Below are 23,483 nucleotides of genomic sequence, written 5' to 3'. Positions count from 1 at the left end.
TTTATTTTCATTTTAGAGTCTTCCCATGCCTATTGCTCCCACATTGTTTCTTGCTATGCTTCCACATACAATCTGTGTCTTAGCTGTGCTGGATTATTTTCAGATTCCCTGAGCTCACTATGGTCTTTCTTACTTTAAGACTTTGTGTACACTTAACAAATGGCTGGAGTAGTTAGTCTCCTTAGATAAACCTGAATAACTCCTGACCATCTCTGGAGACCCACTGTAAATTCTCCTCTTTCCTTAAGATTTCTCTGGTTCCAAATTACTTAGATGTGTTTCCGACTTTACCAACTTTATCTAGAATTAAAGCTTCAAGAATTGGCAGGTGATCAGTTCTTAATTAGAACACAGAAATGAAGGGTGGGAGAGGCAGTTTCACATACTGATCATATTGCGGCGAGTGCTGTAATTGACATGATCAATGATAGTTCCTTGATCATGTCTGTTTGGTCGTGTCTATTATAGCACTTGCCACAGTATTCCTATCTGTCATTTTCTCATATGTTGGTCTCCTCGATGAACGTATAAAGAAAGGAACAGGGGCAAAGTCTTCTCACATTTTTAATTTCAGTATCAACTACATTATCTGTCACCTAAGTTGTTACTAACTTCTCTCCAATGAATAGTTGAGTGAACCAGTGACCCTAATGCTGCGTTGACAACACCCACATTATCTGGATCATCTGGATTCTGTCATTAAAATAATCATAGAGAGATTGCTAATCAGCCTAGTCCACATTCTTGGATTATATGTTGCAGGAGAGCTGTAGAAATATGAATGTTTGGTCACACATAGGTGGAGCTCAACCAACTATCTTTCAGGCCTGACAAAACTCGTCAGGAAAGGTTATTAGGAAGAATAGGGCAAGTATTTGAAAGAAAAGAACAGAAGGAACTAGCTAGTAATGTTGCTGGAAAATGAAGCCTATTGGTTATTCCCCTAATCTGCAAGTATTCAAATCTAGAGCCTGTGTGTACGCTTTGGGAGACAACAAAACCCTTGTCCATCCTCTGAAATCTCACCAAATGGAAAGAATTGCAGACTCTAATACATCTTTTAATGCTACTTGAAAACAATCAGTTTGAATTAGACATGATTTTATTTGTTTATTGGTTGATTAGTTTTTAAGACATTCAGCTAGCCTAGCAAGGTAACAACATCAGAGCTGACAAAATGTCATCTTGAGAAATGAAGGAAGAAGCAGGGTTGAACTACTGTCCTATTAAAGCCCCCTTGACAAAAGAGAAAGAAAGATACTACTGAGTGAGTTATGGAGAATATTTTAGCATTTAAAAAAACTTTAAATCTATTTAAAATTTATTATCTATTAGTCTATCTGTCATCTATCTATCTCTATCTCCTATCATTGATCTACCTATCTAGTCTATTGGTTCTAAAAGAGGAAGCATAAAGTGATTTTTAGAGGAGTGAAAGTGAGGGAAAGTAACATTTGACATGTATTCTCTGAGTGTTCGAATTTTTTTTAACCTCTGTGACCCTCAATTTTGTCTGTAAGGTATGGTTAATTTTTTGCTTGCAAAGTTGTTTTAAAGCAAGTGTCTGAAATATAGTGAGTAGGCATTCAGCAAATTTTAATTTTCTTTCTTTAATCCAGAGTGAAATAAATAACACAAATATTGAATATTTTGTACCAAGTTTTAGAAAGCAACAACTAGTAGACTGAAACAGATTTTTTCTTTCTTTCTTTTTTTTTTAATCAGCCTCCAAGGAATATTAAAGTAATGACTTCAAACTAGGGGGTAATCTGTCTGTACTTGTATGTAAATTCTTGAGCTCCTTAGATCTTGTTCTTGTAGCCAAAGCAGATTGTCCTGTTTGTGAATTTCAGGGTCTTTCTATATTTCCTCTTCTCTAATATCCTCAGTAGGGGAAACTGCCTCTCCCACCCTTCATTTCTGTGTTCTAATTAAGAACAGATAACCTGCCAATTCTTAAAGCTTTAATTCTAGAAAAAGTGGTAAAGCCAGAAATACATCTAAGTCATTTGGAACCAGAGGGCGATCCTCCATTTCTTGCTTTTCCTAATTACTGCATTTTATTTGTAGGACGTAAGAGGACATAAGATTTTTATTAATGTACATTGTGGGAAAATGCAAAAAATAATATGAGATAATATATCTAAAAAATCTTTAGATTTTTAGAGGAAAATGAACACATTTTCCCTTGCAAATTTCATACTTCTTTGTGCTAGATGGCTTTATAAGGCAAAAAATACACGTACTTCTACTGGTAATTCTATGCATTTTTAAGGAGGGCTTCAATCACTTTCACTTACCATGTTTTTCAAAGATTCAGTAAGATGTTGCTTAAAACCAGTTTCAAAGTCTGAGTTAGTGGCCTTTTAATTGTGTCGAATAGTTCATTATTAGAGAGGAAGCTTCCCTCTGTTTGCTGGCTTGGTTAATTTCCAACCAAATCCATAATTGCCTCAATCTTTACTTTTTAAAATTTTTCTACTTTTTCTTGCTCATTTCCCCACAGCTTACATACTCACCTTTGATTGTGTTAGAGTGCTTCACAAAGGTTTCACTCAGCATGTTCTATCAGGAAGTCTTTTCTGGTTATCAAGAACTCTTGGAACACAGGGACCATGTATTAAACTCTAACAGAACAGCCAGTGTATGCAGTGTGTCTGGTACAAGCCGACCTTCAGTTTCCCTCATCCAAAGGTCGTCTTTATCTAGAAAGTTTGCAAGAAGAGGGACTTTATCTTTCATTCTTCCCGTTTGGCTATCTAGCATTCCTCTTCAGTACCATGTACTCCCTCTGACAGTGTCAGCCATGGTTTGACATTACTGGGTATTTCTTGGCACAGAAACGCATTATCTATAGGTTGCTACCACACAGATGGTGGTAGAAGGGAAATCTCCACCCTATGTACCTATGACTCATCTCTCTTTCATGTGAATAGCATCGAAGAAATTCAGCTGTCCACAGAGGATTTATATGGGGGCACCCCAGTTTTTAACTTTTATCTTTGTAGACCATACTTGATGTCTCATTTTTATCTTTCCTTTTATTTTGGAAGGGAGATGTGTAACTTTCTGAGTCATTTAGTACTTCTGGTGTAATTTATCAGTTATTTAGTACTTCTGGTGTAGTAATACTTTTAATCAAACAGGGCAATTGTTATTAATAATTAATGTAAATATTAAATATTAATTTAAATATGATATATTTCAGTTTGCTGAAACTCTCATTAATGTCTTAATCAAACGGGGCAATGGTTATAAATTAATTAATCTTGCTAATTATTAATCAAATATTAATTAACAGTTAATTTATAAATTACTATATTATAAATTAATAATTAATTTATAACAATTGCCCCTTTTGATTAAAACATATTATTGAGAGTTTCAGCGAACTGGAATATATTGTATTTAAATTTCAATTGGTTGTGGTCAAGGGATTATGGGACTTATGTATATAACCTATATATTTATATATACACACATACACATTTACACACACATATAATAAAGGCACATTAATCTTGATTCAGGGACCAGTGAAACTTTAGACATTTTTTTTTTTTTTTGAGACTGAGTTTCGCTCTTGTTACCCAGGCTGGAGTGCAATGGCCCGATCTCGGCTCACCGCAACCTCCGCCTCCCGGGTTCAGGCAATTCTCCTGCCTCAGCCTCCTGAGTAGCTGGGATTACAGGCACACGCCACCATGCCCAGCTAGTTTTTTGTATTTTTAGTAGAGACGGGGTTTCACCATGTTGACCAGGATGGTCTCGATCTCTAGACCTCGTGATCCACCTGCCTCGGCCTCCCAAAGTGCTGGGATTACAGGCTTGAGCCACCGCGCCCGGCCCGAAACTTTAGACATTTTTAAATGTATATTTAGAGGATAAAGACTTTCTGTCCTGTAAAGGCTTTGGACTGTGATTAGATGGAGGGAAAGATCAGATGTTGAGTTTTGCCTTCCTTGGACCCATTATTATTAGTATCTGAGTGTTTCACTGCCATCTAGCTGTGGAATGTGGAATTATAGATATGTGGAATGAGTGCAGATGCCCTGACACAATAGAAAGACTTGGCTTGTGATTCAGAAACGTATACCTTGGTCATAGCAGCACTTTAGCTGCATGGTATAGGCAAGTTAATCTCTTCTGTTGCTGTGGATTTCTCTTTCTAGTATACGTAAAGTAAGTCTTTACCTATAATAGAGTAAGACTTACTATATAAAGACTTACTATATAAAGTAAGTCTTTACCTATAATAGACTTACTTATTATAAGATGGTAATAGAGGGGAAATCTCTAACTGACACAATAGAAAGATTTGGCTTGTGATTCAGAAAGCTGTACCTTGGTCATAGCAGGACTTCTAATTAGCTGTACAATATAGGCAAGTTAATCTGTCCTATTGCTGTGGATTTCTCTTATAAGATGGTAGTAGAGGGGAAATCTCTAACTGTATGTACCTATGACTCTCCTCTCTTTCCAGCTGAACAGCATCTAAGAAATTCAACTGTCCATAGAGGTTTTACATGGGAGCACTCCAGTTTTTAACCTTTCTCTCTATAGACCATACCTAGTGTCTTATTTTTATCTTTCCTTTTATTTTTGAAGGGACATGTGTAACTTTCTATTTAGCACTTCTGGTATAATTTATAAGTTATATGGTAAACTAAGTCTTTACCTATAAAAGACCTACTTATTATAGGAAAAGACTTACTTTACCTATAATAGAAAGAAAGTAAATATCAGATTTACATTTCTAATTGTTCTTTGATACTTAGTATTTATTCAGTGAATAAATGGTGATTGATAGATTGGTATGAATTGGTTATTATTTAGAGTTAACTCCTATATACACAGTAATTTTGCTGAGTAACATTAATAGTATAAGAGCAGTTTTCTCACTAGTAAACTAACAGTTGATTACATAGCATGATTTAAAGTTCATAAAGTACAAGTCCTTCTTAATATTTAAAAACTAGATTAGATAGACAAATTCTTAGTCTAATCAGAAGAACGAGCCAGTTTTTGTTTGTTTGTTTGTTTGTTTGCTTGTTTGCTTTTTTCATATAACTTTTGCTTCCAGTAGGGACTTGCGATCTTGAACACCCACTGATGAATTTCACTTTAGTTTGAATTCCAAAAGTGAAGGTGGAGGAAAAATAGCTTGATTTTTGCGTGAAAAGAGGATAGTGGAGCACCAAATTTAATGGAGACAATTATCACTCTTTTAATTAAATATGGTGTGCTTGGCTTTTTTATTTTAACTTGCAAAGTAAGGAGGTAATCTTTAAAGTTTTTACTAGCTCTGATATTCTGGACGTTTTCTTTGGGTTTTATAGTAATAACTTTCTACTGAGGATAGTACATTTCGTACATCCTTTTTCTACTCATCATTACTTCTTTCACTATTCAGAATAAATTCATGTATTTTCTCCTAGGCAGAAATAATATATTTTTAATTGTTTTTCTTCTACTGGAAACTTCAGGATGCTGTTAACTTCTATTGATATGGATTCTTCCATTAATATATTTGACAGAGAAAATCTATTGTGTATAAACTCTTATTTCCAGAGTTTGGGTTGTCTTAGGAAGTAGCTACTTAGGATTATGTTTGATAATAATTGCTATGATAATCATGATTAACCAGAACATCTAAGGTCAACTCATCAGTATAAAGCCTTTCTGTAAATGCTTTGGACAGTGATTAGATTGAGGAAAAGATCAGATGTAGTTCGAGTTTTGTCTTCTTTGGAGTCTTTATTATTAGGACCTGAGTGCTTCACTGCCACCTAGCTGTGCAGAGGTAGAAGAAAACTGAATCTGATCCCATGGCAGTAAACTATGTTTGCCGTTTGTGGAGACGAGAAAAAAACTATAACTTGTTGAAAAGTTTATTGTCTATTTTATTCAGTACAATTTTCTGGATCTTGCATCCAGAAGGCCATGACAATAAATTTAAATATAGTTGTACAGAGTTCCAGTAGTGACACAATAAGATGCAAATACACTGAATATTCACATGGGAAACTACTATAACATTCTTTATTCAAGATGGAATATGTTACAATGTTTCTAGAGACATTTTGGCTCCTAAACCATGTCATTTAGCTCCCTGGATAGGTTTGTCAATAATCAATTAAAACAAAATCTGGAAAATCCAAATTTTGAGATGCATAAATTTTTTAAAAACTTAATTTTATTCCCAGCCACCCAAATCACTTCATTATATAGTTCTCAATATAGCCTCAAATGCTTATTTTCTCTTCAATTCACTATTTTCTTTTTTTTTTTCTTTCAAGATGGGTGTTGCTCTGTCACCCAGGCTGGAGTACAGTATGTGATCTCTGCTCACTGCAACCTTCGCCTCCCAGGTTCAAGCAATTCTCCTGCCTCAGCCTTCCGAGTAGCTAGGATTACAGGCACCCACAACCACGCCAGGCTGATTTTTGTATTTTTTAGTAGAGACAGGGTTTTACCATGTTGGCCACGCTGGTCTGGAACTCCTGACCTTGTGATTCACCCTCCTCAGCCTCCCAAAGTGCTGGGATTATAAGCAGGAGCCACCACACCTGGCTTCATTCACTATTTTCTAACCAAGGAGTTCAAAGAACATGGAGCCTTACAAAAACACCTGGCACCAAATAAAAGTAATATAGTACAGAACTATAGTTAAAATGAAAAAACAGATATATACCCCTGCTACCAAAAAGAAGAGATAATGTTAAATACCTTATTTCATGTATGTGTCTCATTTCTTCTCTGGGCTAATTCTTATCTTGGGCTAGTTTGTGTTGGTTTCTTATTCAAAGTAATAACTCCTTTGTTCTTGGACATATTCATAGAGTGGGATGTTGCTACTAAGCAGAAGGAACCTGAGTCTGTTCTTTCCTTTCCATGGTAACCCCTCTCCTCAGAGCCTCTTCTCTGTTTATTGCCCACATCCTGACTGTATATTCTGATACCTCTTGATAGACTTGATTCTGACTCTTGCCTTTGTCTCCCCCACCGCATGTGGTTGTACTGCTTGATGAATATCTGTAATTTTACTCTTCAATTTCTGTAGGGTCTTGGCAATCAAGAAAGTGACTGAAAATGTATCTTTGACTTTAGCTATCATTTGACTGCTCATAACTGTCACTTAATTGGCCATGGATGTATACTTGTCTTTCATTGGCACTGAATCCAGTTTGACCCTGGGCATCTCTTGATTGCCCATGACTTGATCCCTGTCTGGCAAAACAGGTATCTGGCAAAACAGTAGTTTCCTGTCTCCTGTGAACTGTGCTGGATCTTACCTGCCCATGAGAAGTTGTATCTTCCTAATGTTGCTGGCTAGTTCCATGTATAGCTATTGTACTGAACTCTAACTTTTCGTGCCTAGATCCTAATTGCTCATGAGTGTCTTTCTCCCCATCTTCTGAATGCCTTTTACTATCAGTATGGGATTCCCGTTTTCTCTTTGAACTAGATTCTAAATGGATATGAATTGATATGGAGTGTCCATGGCCAAATACAGGGTGGTCACTTGATTGCCTATGTGTACATCCCTTCCTTCTGGCTGTGTTATATCCAGGACAAACATGGGTGTGGTTTGACTGTTTCTGAGTTACTACTGAATGTCCATGACTAGATTCCTGACTTCTAATTATAATGGGTCCAGACTGATATTGAGAATCAATTGATTTTTCATGACTTATCATTGACTGTTTATGAATTAAACCTTGTTTTCCTGTTCTTTTAGTTGCTTTGGATCCTATAAGGTCAGAACTAGAAAATAATTGTCAATGTTTAGACAGTTGCTTGTTTGCAGTGCTACCAATAGACCATGTGAGGCGACAATTCTAGCTGCTTTGTCTGCTGTCCCCAGAAGGCCCATACCCAGTGTGCCCATAGTCATATTCTGCAGATCCATAGCTGCCATGTTTCCAAGATTGACTTGATCCATGCCTTTGTCTTTCATTGCTATGTGACTGAAAATGACTTTTTCTCGTAGATCTGGAACCTGTCTGTGTGGATTGTCCATGACCAGAATAACCATGTCGAGTGCTATCTTCTGTCTGTCCATGAGTAGTTTCCTGTCTCCTGTGAGCTGTGGATCCTAACTCTGCATGTTGAGATTCAGCTTGGCCGTGTGTGTGTCCTGAATGTGTGTGTGAGGCCCCTGAGTGCACCTCACTGTCACTGGATTCACTGTGGCTAGATCTCTGTTTTCTAGTTGTCCTGGACCCTGTCTGTGTGGACTGTCCATGACCAGAATGACCATATCTAGTGCTATCTCCTCTCTCTCCATGAGTAGTTCTCTGTCTTCCTTCACCTGTGGATCCTGACTCTCCATGTTGAGATCCAGCTTGGCCGTGAGTGTGTCCTGAATGTGTGTGTGAGACCCCTGAATGCACCTCACTGTCAGTCGACTCACTGTGGCTAAATCTGTGTCTTCCAATTGTTCTGGACCCTGTCTGTGTGGACTGTCCATGACTCGACTGGCCATGTCTAGTGCTATCTCCTGTCTGTCCGTGAGTAGTTCCGTGTCTCCCATGAACTGTGGATCCTGACTCTCCATGTTGAGATCCAGCTTGGCCATGAGTGTGTCCTGAATGTCTCTGTGAGACCCCTGAGTGCACCTCACTGTCACTCGACTCACTGTGGCCAGATCCTCTTCTTCCAGTTGTCCTGGACCCTGTCTGTGTGGACTGTCCATGACCAGACTGGCCATGTCTAGTGCTATCTCCTGTCTGTCCATGAGTAGTTCCATGTCTCCCATGAACTGTGAATCCTGACTCTTCATGTTGAGATCCAGCTTGGCCGTGAGTGTGTCCTGAATGTGTGTGTGAGACCCCTGAGTGCAGCTCACTGTCACTGGACTCACGGTGGCTAGATCTGTGTCCTCCAGTTGTTCTGGACCCTGTCTGTGTGGACTGTCCATGACCAAACTGGCCATGTCTAGTGCTATCTCCTGTCTGTCCATGAGTAGTTCCGTGTCTCCCATGAACTGTGGATCCTGACTCTTCATGTTGAGATCCAGCTTGGCCGTGAGTGTGTCCTGAATGTGTGTGTGAGACCCCTGAATGCACCTCACTGTCACTCGACTCACTGTGGCCAGATCCTCTTCTTCCAGTTGTCCTGGACCCTGTCTGTGTGGACTGTCCATGTCTAGACTGGCCATGTCTAGTGCTATCTCCTGTCTGTCCATGAGTAGTTCTGTGTCTCTCATCAACTGTGGATCCTGACTCTCCATGTTGAGATCCAGCTTGGCTGTGAGTGTGTCCTGAATGTGTGTGTGAGACCCCTGAGTGCAGCTCACTGTCACTGGACTCACGGTGGCTAGATCTGTGTCCTCCAGTTGTTCTGGACCCTGTCTGTGTGGACTGTCCATGACCAAACTGGCCATGTCTAGTGCTATCTCCTGTCTGTCCATGAGTAGTTCCGTGTCTCCCATGAACTGTGGATCCTGACTCTCCATGTTGAGATCCAGCTTGACCCTGAGTGTGTCCTGAATGTCTCTGTGAGACCCCTGAGTGCACCTCACTGTCACTGGACTCACGGTGGCCAGATCCTCTTCTTCCAGTTGTCCTGGACCCTGTCTGTATGGACTGTCCATGACCAGACTGGCCATGTCTAGTGCTATCTCCTGTCTGTCCATGAGTAGTTCTGTGTCTTCCATGAACTGTGGATCCTGACTCTCCATGTTGAGATCCAGCTTGGCCATGAGTGTGTCCTGAATGTGTGTGTGAAACGCCTGAGTGCACCTCACTGTCACTGAACTCACTGTGGTCAGATCCCCTATTTCCAGTTGTCCTGGATCCTCTCTGTGTGGCTTGTCCATAACCAGAGTGGGCATGTCCAATATCATCTCCTGTCTGTCCATGAGTAGTTCTGTGTCTTTCCTGAACTGTGTATTCTGAGTCTCCATCCTGAGATTCAGCTTCACCCTGAGTGTGTTCTCGTGAGTGTGGTCTGTGTGAGATCCCTGAGTGCACCTCAGTGTCATTGTTCTCACTCTGGCTTGATCTTCGTCTTCTGGTTGTCCTGGACCCTATCGTTGTGGATTGTCCATGACCAGACTGGCCATGTCTAGTGGTATCTACTGTCTGACCATGAGTAGTTTCCTGTCTCCTGTGAACTGTGGATCCTAACTCTCCTTGTTGAGATACATGCTGGCCCAAGCCTGTTGATTGACCTGAGCCTGAACCATATTGGCCAAATCTAGTAGACTGACCTGAGCCAGATATATGTTGTCCTGAACTAGAGAAATGGCCTGAGCCAGACTCATGCTGTCCAAAACCTGTGGTTGCATCTGAGCCTGACCCATGTTGACCATAGCCAGATGATTGACTTGAGCCAGTACCATGTTGACCATAGCTAGACTGACCTGATCTGTACTGATGCTGTTCAAAGCCAGAGGATTGTCCTGTGCCTGACCCGTGTTGTCCAAAGCCAGAGGACTGACCTGAGCCTGATCCATATTGGCCAAAGCCAGAGGATTGACCTGAGCCTGTCCTGTGTTGTCCAAAGCCAGATGTCTGTCCTGAACTCGACCCATATTGACCATAGCCAGATGATTGACTTGAGCCAGTACCATGTTGACCATAGCTAGACTGACCTGATCTGTACTGATGCTGTTCAAAGCCAGAGGATTGTCCTGTGCCTGACCCGTGTTGCCCAAAGCCAGAGGACTGACCTGAGCCTGATCCATATTGGCCAAAGCCAGAGGATTGACCTGAGCCTGTCCTGTGTTGTCCAAAGCCAGATGTCTGTCCTGAACTCGACCCATATTGACCATAGCCAGATGATTGACTTGAGCCAGTACCATGTTGACCATAGCTAGACTGACCTGATCTGTACTGATGCTGTTCAAAGCCAGAGGATTGTCCTGTGCCTGACCCGTGTTGCCCAAAGCCAGAGGACTGACCTGAGCCTGATCCATATTGGCCAAAGCCAGAGGATTGACCTGAGCCTGTCCTGTGTTGTCCAAAGCCAGATGTCTGTCCTGAACTCGACCCATGTTGACCATAGCCAGATGATTGACTTGAGCCAGTACCATGTTGACCATAGCTAGACTGACCTGATCTGTACTGATGCTGTTCAAAGCCAGAGGATTGTCCTGTGCCTGACCCATGTTGTCCAAAGCCAGAGGACTGACCTGAACCCGATCCATGTTGGCCAAAGCCAGAGGATTGACCTGAGCCTGACTCATGTTGTCCAAAGCCAGATGTCTGTCCTGAACTTGACCCATGTTGACCATAGCCAGAGGATTGACTTGAGCTAAAACCATGTTGGCCATAGCTAGAATGACCTGATCTAGACTCATGTTGCCCAAAACTAGAGGACTGTCCTGAGCCAGACCCATGTTGTCTGAAGCCAGAGGACTGACCTGAGCCCGATCCATATTGGCCAAAGCCAGCAGATTGACCTGAGCCCGACCCATGTTGTCCAAAGCCAGTTGTTTGTCTAGACCCATGTTGGCCATAGCCAGATGATTGACTTGATCCAGAACCATGTTGGCCATAACTAGACTGACCTGATCTAGATTCATGCTGTCCAAAACCAGAGGATTGTCCTGAGCCAGACCCATGCTGTCCAAAGCCAGAGGACTGATGTGAGCCTGATTCATGTTGGCCATAACCAGATGATTGACCTGAACCTGACCCACATTGTCCAAAGCCAGAGGACAGACCTGAGCCAGACCCATGTTGTCCAAAGCCAGATGTCTGACCTGAGCTATACCCATGCTGGTCATAGCCCGAGGATTGACTTGACCTAGACCCATGCTGGCCACAAGTTTGACCTGAGCCAGATACGTGTTGTTCAAAGCCAGATGATTGACTCAAGCCTGTTCCATGTTGTTCACAGCTAGTAGACTGATCTGAACCAGACCCATGTTGACCACATTTGGAAAATTCATTTGAACTAGAAGAGTTTGAAAAGTGGCCACAGGAGCCATATTCATTTTGACCACTACTACAAGACTGACTACCTGCAGACCTGTATTGTCCACAAGAGGATTGACTTGTGCCTGTTCTCTGTTGTCCGCCAGAGTTCTGTGGTTGACCATGTTCTCTAGCTCCATAACCTCTCTGACTATAGGACTGGCCACAGGAGTTAGACTCAGGTTGGCCACATCCAGAGGGCTGACCTCCTGAGACACAGCCATGGCCTTGTCCTCCATTAATTTCTGACTGACAGCCTGACTGAGTACAGCTAGATTGATATCCTTGCCCTCCAAATCTATGTGGCTGGAAAGAACTAGAAGCAGTTTGTGGTCTTCCACACCCACCCGAATTGCTATAACCACATGCATAACTTCGCCTCCCACTACCTCCTGAACCTGAATGGTTAGACTCAAGCTTTTGTCCTCTACTTCTTGACTGAGTAGAGTTTGATTCATGCTGACTAGTCTCCAATCCACATGACACACCTCCATGACCTTTCCTTCCCCAACTCTTTGATCCACATCCAGATTCATATTCTTCCCCAGATTCCCTAGAAGGGCTAACATGTGACTTGTTTATTCTTTCTCCCAGTTCTCCAGAGCTGGAACCATGTCTCTCTTTGCCACTACTCCATGAGTGACCAGAGCTGGACCTATGGTGTCTTTTCTCAGATCTCTCTTGGTTCCCAGAGCTGGATAAATTACCTTGTCTTCCTAGCCTCCTGGAGTTGGACCCATGTCTACGTTTCACAGTTCCCCTCCAGTCCCCAGAACTATATCCATGCTTCTCTCCCTCACTCCAACTTGAATGTCTGTAACCTGATTTACGTCCTGGTGTATCCTCTTCATCCTCTTCTGTTTCACTTTCTTCCTCTTGGTGTTGGTGACCATGCCTACGCTTCTTTGACCCTGAAGCTTTGCAGTATTCTTTGCCGAGAACCTTGTTGCAGGCCAGAGCCAGCTTGAATACCATCAAAAGAAACTCAGTAAAGTCCAATCTTCTGTCATGATCTCGATCCAGCATGTGCATGATGACATCCACTGTGTCTGGATCATCTGGGTTCTGTATGTGAATGACACACCAAGAGAGACCTGGTCAGCCTAGCCCGCATACTCAACTAACACATTCAAATAGTGCTATGAAATTGTGGATGTTTGACATTATGTAGTTTTAGTCCAATAGAAGATTACTTTAGGTTAATAGAACCCAGTAAATGTGAAGCATTAATAGAAAATACAGACTATTGAGATACTCAGAAGAAGACATTTTAAGGATTTAAGCTAGAGGATTAAGTGCTTAGGTAAGGCCTATAGGAAGGAGTGGAATAAACCAAGTTCAGTAACTGGTACTTTTAAGTTTTACATAACTTTTAACTTTACATGTTAATATATTCCATGTTAGAATTTACCATCTACGATTTTGAAGTTAATAACTGAGTCATTCCTAAGTAGATGGAATAAAATGCTTGTATTTTATTGTTGATTCTTAATCATGGCTATTTTGTCAGCTCCTCTTGTAGATGATTTCTCCTTCTATAGTTTTTTTCCATTTGATAGGATAATTTGCTAATGCATGTCCTAGAACAAACTTATTTTCTGCTTTTTCTGAGGAAAAGTCTGTATGTATGAGAAAGTCTGAGAGTCTGTAAGGTGGAAGTACATAGGAAAAGTGAAGACGAAACATTCATTTTCTTTAAAAAACATGCTGCTTTAACAGACTTTCTGGTATCTCCAAAATACTGCTTATAGAGTTTGCTTAGAGTCTACTGGGGCTGTGCACTTTTTAGCTGATCTGGGTCACATAACAGAGCATGTACAGAACTCCGGCAGCCTTCAGTTCTGGCACATGGTTCTCACCTTCAGAATTGGACGAAACTCTTTTTCCAGAAGTTCCTTTAGTTCATCCTTGCTCAGTGTGCCACATTCCTCATCTTGCTTGGTGTATTTGTAGAAAACGTCAATGACAGTGACAACACTTCTCAAGAGGTCGGTCATCTTTTTACAAGTTAAAGTGAACCTGGACACAGAAAAACAAAGAACCCTATTATTCATATTCTCCCCTTTTAATTTATTAGCAGTTTTCATTTTAATAATAACCTTCATGATTTTTTTAACCTCTTGTTTCTTTTAAATGTCAAAAAGTAAGGATGGGTCAAGGATGATCTTTACTGTTCAACACAATGAAAATAAACTGTGTTAACTTTGAGTTACTTTTCTAAGATCAAGTCATGGCATGTACTGGGTCAGCTGAGAGTAGATCTCAGATCTCTATATTTTTTTCATGGGAAAGTATAATCTCTACATAATATCTCTACGCTTTGAGTGTGTTGGTGTTCTGGGTGTTGTTCTAAGGCTTCCAAAGTTTCTAGAACCAGCCAGACACCATTTCCTCAATCCCTCTTTCTAGTTTCACTGCTATTCTTGAGTCAAAAATGACAGACCTTCTACCATGCACATCTATTTATCCTCTGGGCACCAGAAACTAAACTGGACCCTTAAGTCCTTAGCAAATTAAAAATGGGCAAAGGGGCTCAAAATATCTTGGTATTTCAGAGGCATAAGATAGCCCTAGGATATCCATAAGATAGTCCTAAGATAGTAGAGCTTAGGAACTTTCTTAATATTAAGAACTTGACCAAATGCTGTTCTCTTTCATTAATCAAGAAGAGGAGCTCAGCAATGCAGGCAGCAGTTTTAGTGGATAATTAGATCTTGGAATTCTGGGAACCAACACTGAACAAGGAAGGGCCTCTGCAACAGTCCCAGCTACTTCCCAGTTTGAGCTGGACAGCCCAGAAAAGAATAGCCTGGAAAAAAACTGGGAACAGTGTGGAACGGCCTAGAAGAAGGAAAACTTCTACTTGCATTATTCTTCCCCCGTAAAGATGAATTTATTAAAAAAAAAAACAGAATAAACTAAAATAACTAAACAGAAAGAAAAGAAAATGAAGAAACAAAAAAGAAAACAAAGGCAAAATATATATAAACTCTGCCTTAGCTCATATCCCTAGATTTCTATTATGGACAACATGAAATATTCATAAATGTAGCTGGATAAATTATTTCTCACCTGGTTCACCAAAGGAACAAGTAGGATAAAGCTGATGCAGCTTGCAGGGTGATGATGGATTGGGATAATGATCCTTATATAGATACACTGTGATGACTAATTTTAATCAAACCTGACTCCACCTCTAAATATTCCCTTCCTCCTCCATCACATTCTCATCTATAAATGATTGCAGAAAGGCTGGTACCAACTCCACCTTCCAGTATGAGGACATGGTTGCAAGATACTTTTTTTTTTCAGGGTCATACTCATGTGAAAAGCACAGACTTTGATCAGACTTTGTTTTTGAGGACTCATGTTATGCATTTCTTTTATCTGTTACCCACAGAAAGTAGCATAGTATAAGATATTTGGAAGGTGCACAATAAATGCTTATTCAATTGAAAGTGAATCTAAACCACTAGGTTCACCTAACTCACGTCTTTTTTGTAATAATAAAAACTGACATTTAAAGAGAATTTACTATGTGCTAGATAGTGTGCTGAATACTTTAAACATATTATCTCAATCTTTTAAAAAATCTATACTTTTAATTATGCGTACATAGTTGTATATAACTGTGGGGTACATGTGATATTTTGATATGCACATACCGTGTGTAATGATCAAATTACAATAGAGTAATTGGGGTATCCAGCACCTCAAGCGTTTGTCATTTCTTTGTTTTAGGAACATTCTAATTCCACTATTTTAGTTATTTAAAAATATACAATAAATCATTGTTAACTTAGTTACCCTATGGTTAACTAATAGTAGATTGTATCCCCTCATTTAGTCTTCACATCCTCCATATGAGATATGTGTTTATTACTCCACTTTTCAGAGACAGGTTCTGAAAGCATAAGGGTTTTCTCCAAGGTCACAGCTGGCAGGCAGAGAAACCAGGATTTGAACCTGTATCTACCTTATTGCAATGCCATTGCTCTTTACCGCGCCCGGCCCCACATATAACTATTATCCAAAAATGATGCATCATTTTAGGAGTGTTAACACCCAACCCACAAATAATATGAAAAACAAACACGCCGGGCGCGGTGGCTCAAGCCTGTGATCCCAGCACTTTGGGAGGCTGAGGCGGGTGGATCACGAGGTCAAGAGATCGACACCATCCTGGTCAACATGGTGAAACCCCGTCTCTACTAAAAATACAAAAAATTAGCTGGGCATGGTGGCGTGTGCCTGTAATCCCGGCTACTCAGGAGGCTGAGGCAGGAGAATTGCCTGAACCCAGGAGGCGGAGGTTGCGGTGAGCCGAGATCGCGCCATTGCACTCCAGCCTGGGTAACAAGAGCGAAACTCCGTCTCAAAAAAAAAAAAAAAAAAAACCAAATAATATAAAAAAGTAACATATAGAGTGCTGTTAGGAAGAGAGGAAACATTCTCTCACCTTATGAAGACTCATTTCTAGGCTAGAAAAATATAATTAGTTATATATAAAAACAATGTTTCTGGAAATGTTCAGGGTGAATTTAGAGTGGGATTTCTTCCAGCACTCTGCTATCCACTGGTAGCCTGGCATCTTTGAGCCTGGATCTTTGGGAAAATGTTCACTTATATTCAGAAAGTATATCAAATATACTCTAGGGTAATGAAAATAATCAGAGAGCTGTAAGTATTAAGCATGGAGAGCCTATTCTTCTGTACTTTGCTACCAGGTGATAACGGTGATGAAGAGGAGGAGGATAGGAGCTACCAATAAGTGCTAAGTGCTTCCTGTCTTCCGTACCTGGTAGGTTTACACACTTATCTCTCTATTCCTCACAATAACCCCATTTTATAGATGAAGAAATGAAAGCATAGAGAGATGTAAGCATTTGTTACAAATCAAAGCTAGTCAGTAACAGCACTAGAACAGAGATCCATGCCATCGGATGCTAAAGCCTAGCACTTACCCACATACATTCTACATATATGGAGTCAGTGAACCCCTACCTGGGCATTCCTTTGGGGAAGTCATTATGTCTTATTCATTCCACCATCTAGGCAGGACGTAGAGCTTGGTAAACACTAAGAATGAGTGTCTGTTCATAACATGTTCACGAAAATGCCCCTGAGATGTATCAATTGCTCACATAGCCAAGGAATCCTAGACCAAAACAACCACACAGAAAGTTATGTTTGCTGTCGGACATTGTGGTCGTTTTCAATACTATGTGTCTTTTAGAAGTGCATTTTTGTTAACATGACTGCTGTGTCAGAAAGACTTTAAGGTCCCAGCCTCCATATGAGACAGAATTTTAGAGCCATTTTTGCACTGTCCCTCCAGTATTATAGTTTAGAACTCTAAAACTCCTCCATCGTTTGCCCACTGTCAGAACTCTATTATTCATTATTTTGTATTCTTTGCATTTAGGTCTCTCTTCCTCTTCTCACTTGCTTAGCATAATGGCTAAAATTATCGTCAGAAAGCCGTAATTTATAATCTCAGCTTTGCCTCTTACTGTGTTTCTTGTACAAGTATCTAATCTTCTCAGCCTCAGTCTCCCAAATTATAGAATAGAACAATAACACCTACCTGACAGGTGGCAATTACTTAACACGTGAAATTACTTAGTAGCTGCCTGGCATATAATACATTCTTAGTACACTATGTAATTATTGCAAACTTATTTTGCTAAATAGTTTATATCATCTATCACAGCATTTTACACAAATAAAGTACTTGATAATGTTTGGTAAAAATGAGTTAGAAGCCGCTAGTAGTCTTTTAAAGGCAGAAATACTACATCTCTGTCAAAAGCATTGCCTGGAAGGTAAGTCGTGGTTTTGAAAAAACGCACCTGTTTTTGGGGTATCATTCACATATCATAAATGTCAACCTTTTAACTTGTTTTCTGTTTGCCCTCAGAGTGCTGTGCTGGCAGTGAGCTGCACTTTTTTTTTTTCCAATTGAGAAATGGGTTAAAGTATACAGTATGTATGTGTGTGTGTGTGTGTGTGTGTGTGTGTGTGTGTGTGTGTGTGTATGTGTATACAGAGTATATGCAAGTGAGTTATGGTTTTTATGATGTCTGTGTCTTTAAGTGAGTTTCCTCACTTCTCAATTCCTTAGTTTTCTCTCTGTAATGATCATGGGCGTTATTAGTGTCTGGGTCCCAGTGGACACATAGCAGGTTATTTGAGCTGCAATTTTGGAGAATGGTTATTGTCTCCATTTCGCAAAAGCCTATGCACTATTTGGAAAGAATTCCAAGTGCTGGTTTTAAATATTGAGTTGATACCTGCAGAAACTTTTGCCCTCCTGGGTTCTGAAAGATTGTTTAGTTCAATGAAGCAGAGGTCTGAAGTCCAGAGGTAGGGTACAGCTTCAGTTACACCATTTTTCTGTGGCTGGGCCTCCTTTTTGCATTATGCTACTCATCTCATCACCTTCTGCTCATTCTATGTCTACATTGCTCAGGCTCTAGGCAACACGAGATTCTTTGATTTGAGGCCCTTTTGGTGAAGCTCATGCACTGTCGGCCACTGGATTCTTGAAAAGGAAGCTATGCCTTAGAATATTAAAAGTAACTTTAATTGGACCTGCAAATGTTTTAGATTTTGGCTTTTCCACTGCATGCCAGATGAATTTTGTTTCTATATCTCATCCTTTTTTTTTTTTTTTTTGAGACAGCATCTCACTTTGTCACTTAGGCTGGAGTGCAGTGGTGTGATCTTGGCTCACCACAGCCTCAATTTCCCACACTCAAGCAATCCTTCCGCCCCAACCTTTCAAGTAGCTAGGACTATAGATACGTGCCACTATGCGTGCTATTTTTTAAAATCTTATTTAAGGTGGTGAAAGCTCTGCAAGTTAGAATAGTCTGTTTTACCTCCTGTCATGTTCAAATTAAGAACTTGCCTTAGAGACTGCGTGGGTCTTTGTCTGTCATAAGAACCAAACATTCTCTCTATGCTGTAACTATTTGGAACTCCTATTTGGGGGGTTTTCAATGAACTCAATTTAGAGCTGATACCTGAGAATTGATCCAGGGACACTGATATGCATTACATGTCTGTTTTCTGTAAGAGCAGTTTAGGGAGATGTTCTTGGCTTGTAGTATGATGTAGTAGAAAAAACATTGACTTTGCAGTAAGACACATACATCAATTTGTATTATAGTTCCAACATATACTACCTGTAATATCTTGGGAACATTTCTAAGTCTGTCTCTGTTTTCACACCTGTTAAATAGGGACAATTACAGACATCTTAGAACTTGATTTAAAAAATCATAAATTTGATTTTTAAAACCATTAATGTGCATTTAGAACTAAGTTTGTAAGTCAAGAGAATGATAAGGTTAAAAAAAATGGGAGTTCATTGTTGAGTATGAATTTAAAGTAACCAGACTTTCTTTGATCCAGTGGCTCTCAACAATTTACTTCAGCAGGCATTTTTGTTTATTTGAGGACATTCTATGATCTCATGACCTTTATCCTTGTAGGAATGTGCTGCCAGTGGTGAGGCAGTCTAAGAATGTGTGAAGCAGGATAATTAAGCTAGATCAGGATTGAAACTTGGCCTAGGATTTGAGCTTCAGGAAAACTGTTGAAGTTTTATTTATACATCACACACACACACACACACACACACACACACACACACACACACAATTCCATACTCCCACAACAATGTATAGTAATGTAATTACTATACAATGCAATGTAAATACTATATGTTGAAGATCTATAACATGGAATTCCTAGTGCTAAGTACAGTGTCCTCAGTGAAATTATATTGGTTCAAAATTATGTGTGAGTTCGGGATTATTTGTCACCACCCTTAAATGATCTTGACACTCACCTATTTCAACAGGTATAGAGGATTTGCCATTTGATTTTGACCAGGGTATATTGTGCACAAATATTGTGAATATACATCTGTCTGTCCTTAAATCACTGTAAGTTTTATCTGGAATAGATTTGCTCCACAATACTGAGTACGGCTGATATTTCATGCACCATGGATGAGGAAAGAATTAGCAAAAATTATATCTTTGGCTGCCTCACATATCTTTGCACAGAATAGGGAAAAATAAATATAAGACCTATGAGTTATGGCATCAGGCTTGAACATTAATTTATGAATTAAGCCAACAATATTATTGATTATTGCAATTATCTATGTTAATTTCATTTGTTTTCATTTTAAAAATTAATTATGTTTACATTACCTATTGTAAATAAAGTCACTCCTCCCATGTGCTTATTTCTTGACTCTGGAACTAATTATCCTTCAGTGCCTAGGTTTCATGGGACTGCTCATTTTAAGTAACTTCTGAACATTTGACTCTGAGAGGAAGGACAGTATAGTGAGATCTGTGGTAAACCACATCTGCAAACGTCTAATTTTTTTCTTCAGGGGTAGATTTTCTTCCTTGGAGACTCTTGTCTTGAAAAAGTGATACTAGATCACCAGCTTAGCAAGATAATTACAAAAGGCAGATAGAGTAGTTATTTTACATAGCTATTATGGTGACTAAGATCTCAGGGAATGACTGTGTTCTGTAATCCACTTGCCCCACTCAATACCCCGAGTTTTACACAAGCCAAGGGTACTTAGAGTAGAGAGGCTCCAGGGCCTTGGCCTAGGGAAACCAATACTTAACTTTTTAAGTGGTCACTGATGACATCCCACTCATTTCTGAGGTGAGTATGGTTTGAAAGGCAGGTGTACTCGTGGAGAGCAAGGATTGGGACCTTTGCTCCTAGAGGAGGAGCTATTAGCCTAGATTTTTCTAATAAGAATTTTCTCATACGTGTTTCCTAGGTCTTGTCCACATAGAAGAAATCAGGGAACATGCAGAGTAGGGCTCTTAAAGGAGTATGTTTCTTGGCTTTTTCCTAAAAACTAAAACAAACAAAAATCCATAGCAAAGCAGTTTAGCCCAGTGACTAAGAGTATAGACCTTGGAATTTGACAGATCTGGGCTGGAATTCTGCTTCGGCCATTTACTAGTTATGTAACTTCACATCTCTGTGAATGTTCGAAATTCTCTTTGCAGGGTTGTTACAAAACTTAATAGAGTTAAATCAAGTGCCTGGAACAGAACAGTCATTCAATAAATGGTAGAAATTGTTTTTAACACAAATTTTTTTAAAGTACTATTTTTTGCATTTGTTAGACTATATTTTCTGTTTAGTGAATGACATCACCATCATAAAAATCACTATTATAAGTTTTGTTTTGAGAACTAAAATCATATATTAACCCCAATCACGTTGTGTTGGGATTAATCAACATCTCCGGGCATCGAATACTGTATAAAAGTGGCCTGTGATTGGTCTGCTTGGAAGTGGATCTTGGTTCTGGCTCAGTTGGCTGGTGGGCCACACTGATTAAACATGATTAGAGGGCCAATAATCTTGATTTTGTTTGTGTTGATAATGATGATACAAACTCTGTGATGAAGATAGACTCTTCAGATCACACCCACTTATTTAGGGCAGCAGGTCAAAGCATAGGCCCTGGATTTGCCTGCAGGATACATAGATTCTCTCCTTCTTTCTACTCCATTTAGTCTATGACTGATTCTCTGGGAGCAGGGGATTTATAGTAGATTTATCCAGCATCTACGATCAATAATCTTACTTGCTTTGCTTGCACTCTAGCCCTTGTAAGCCTCTTCTTGGTTGTGGTTGTTGGTCACCTCGTCCTCACTAGGAAGACTTGCTTGTCTCAGAATTTAAATCTATGGAATCTTTTGGAGTTTTATAGATAGAAGAAATTTTCTGTTCCTTCTCTTTTATAAGGAGCCAGATTCCCAGTAGTTTCTAATGAATTATAGATTTCCTGACTTCTCTAATTCCTGGTTCCTGCCCTCGTATCCTATAGAATTCTGATAGGAAGAAATGAATGGTTCAGCTTTGTCTAAGTAGCAGGAAGATATTTGTTGGCTGAAGGTCTCATGTGAGTGTATTTTCTGCAGCTTTAAAGCCTTCCTCTGCCTAAATGTAAAGCCGACATATTAATTTCAGCTGCTTCTTTCTCCAGCAAGCGTCTCAAGGTTGCCAGGAGCTACAGTTCAGTGGAAGCAAAGCCCAACCAAATTAAGTCTTTGTGTAAAGCCAGAGGCAAGTTGAGGCAGGTACAGACCAGCCAAGTTTAGAACTTTCTTGCTGTAGGACTTGTTCCCTCTCCTATTACTTCCACAGCTCAGCAATCTGGAGTCTAGGCTGAGCTGTTTGTCAAATAGGGTTGTGGGTCATAAGGCAGGCTGGATTTCTAGTTTGAGAATGATAGGTAAGGGAAGACCCTTTAGATGTTAATTTAAATATAGATTATGTGGCTTCTATCCTAAGAACCACAGAGGTTGGCTGTTTGATCCACATTTCCACCAAACCCACTTTTCAACTTGAAAAGAGAGTGTTATATGCTTTAATTCTTACACCCAGTAAATTTTTACAGGAGCTAATATGTGTTGGATCGTTGGGAAAGGAATAGAAGAAAAAGCATTAGATATGCAATGCTCATTCTGTAAAAACACTAATGGGACAGCTCACCCCTAGACCTTTTTGCCAAACACAAAAGATAAATAGTATGGTATAATGCAAAGGATGCTAGATCATTCTTAACTTCTTTTTTTCGTCTCATCCCCACAGGCAAACTGTTAGTAAATCCTACTAATTTTACCTTCAGATTATAATCAGAATCTGCATACTTTACCATCTCTACTGCCACCATCCTGGTCAAACTGCCATCATTTGTTGCTGGTGGTACTACCCTCCTGACTGATACAACTGGTTCTACTCTTAATCTACAGCAGGGGTATCTAATCTTTTGGCTTCACTGGGCCACATTTGGAGAAGAACTGTCTTGGGCCACACATAAAATTAATCCTGAAGAGAGCTGATGAGCTATTTAAAAATTCCCCCCTAAAAAAATATCATATTGTTTTAAGAAAGTTTACGAATTTGTATTGGGCTGCATTCAAAGCCATCCTGAGCCATATGTGGCCTGTGGCCACAGGTTGGACAAGCTTGTTCTACGGTCTATTGTCAACTCAGTAGATAGAGTGAACATTTTAAAACAGAAGTCTGAGCATGCCACGCCTCTGCTTAACACCCTATAGTGGCTCCCATCTTGCTCAGAGTGAGCCACAGGCCAGAGAGGGAATAAACGATCTCTGACCTCATCTCTTGCTATTCCCCTCACTCTGTCTGTTCTAGTCACACTGGCCTGCTTGATGTTCCACAAACTTGCCAGGTACATACTCGTCTCAGAGTTTCCTCTCTCTGGAGTGCTCTGTCCCAGATATTGCTCCCTTATCTGCTTTAAGTCTATACTCAGTTATTGCCTTCATGATTCTCTGGCCATGACGGAGTAATGAGCATTGGATTTACCCTCCCATTTTGTCACTTAAAGATTTTTAAAAAGTTTTCACTCACTGTACCATAGGAAAGATAAATGAAGAAAGTATTACAATTTCTCCACTTAAAGCCTGGAGAAAGTTTCCAGGTCACAGCACAGTAAAGGTAACCCAGGCAAGGTCACCTTAGCAA

At 39.9% G+C, this 23,483-nt stretch overlaps 1 protein-coding gene across 2 annotated transcripts in view; it reads right to left on the bottom strand.

The window, feature by feature from the left end:
- Positions 1-5,877: 5,877 nt before the first annotated feature.
- Positions 5,878-23,483, bottom strand: part of FLG2 (filaggrin 2) — a 38,462-nt gene continuing 20,856 nt past the window's right edge. Inside the window, exons 1-3 of one of the 2 annotated variants that reach the window (XM_039460086.2) lie at positions 15,000-15,046; positions 13,787-13,946; positions 5,878-12,992 (exon numbers count right to left, since the gene is read on the bottom strand). In XM_039460086.2, the coding sequence (XP_039316020.2) occupies positions 7,842-12,992; positions 13,787-13,924 (5,289 nt within the window). In that variant the 5' untranslated portion in view covers positions 13,925-13,946; positions 15,000-15,046 and the 3' untranslated portion in view covers positions 5,878-7,841. Of the gene's footprint in view, positions 12,993-13,786; positions 13,947-14,999; positions 15,047-23,483 lie in introns of those variants that run through there. The other variant, XM_074389845.1, reaches the window with a different exon arrangement.

This window comes from Saimiri boliviensis, chromosome 19, assembly GCF_048565385.1.
Source record: "Saimiri boliviensis isolate mSaiBol1 chromosome 19, mSaiBol1.pri, whole genome shotgun sequence".
In the NCBI taxonomy this organism is placed as follows: Eukaryota; Metazoa; Chordata; class Mammalia; order Primates; family Cebidae; genus Saimiri; species Saimiri boliviensis.
This window is presented reverse-complemented; position numbering and strand designations above follow the sequence as displayed.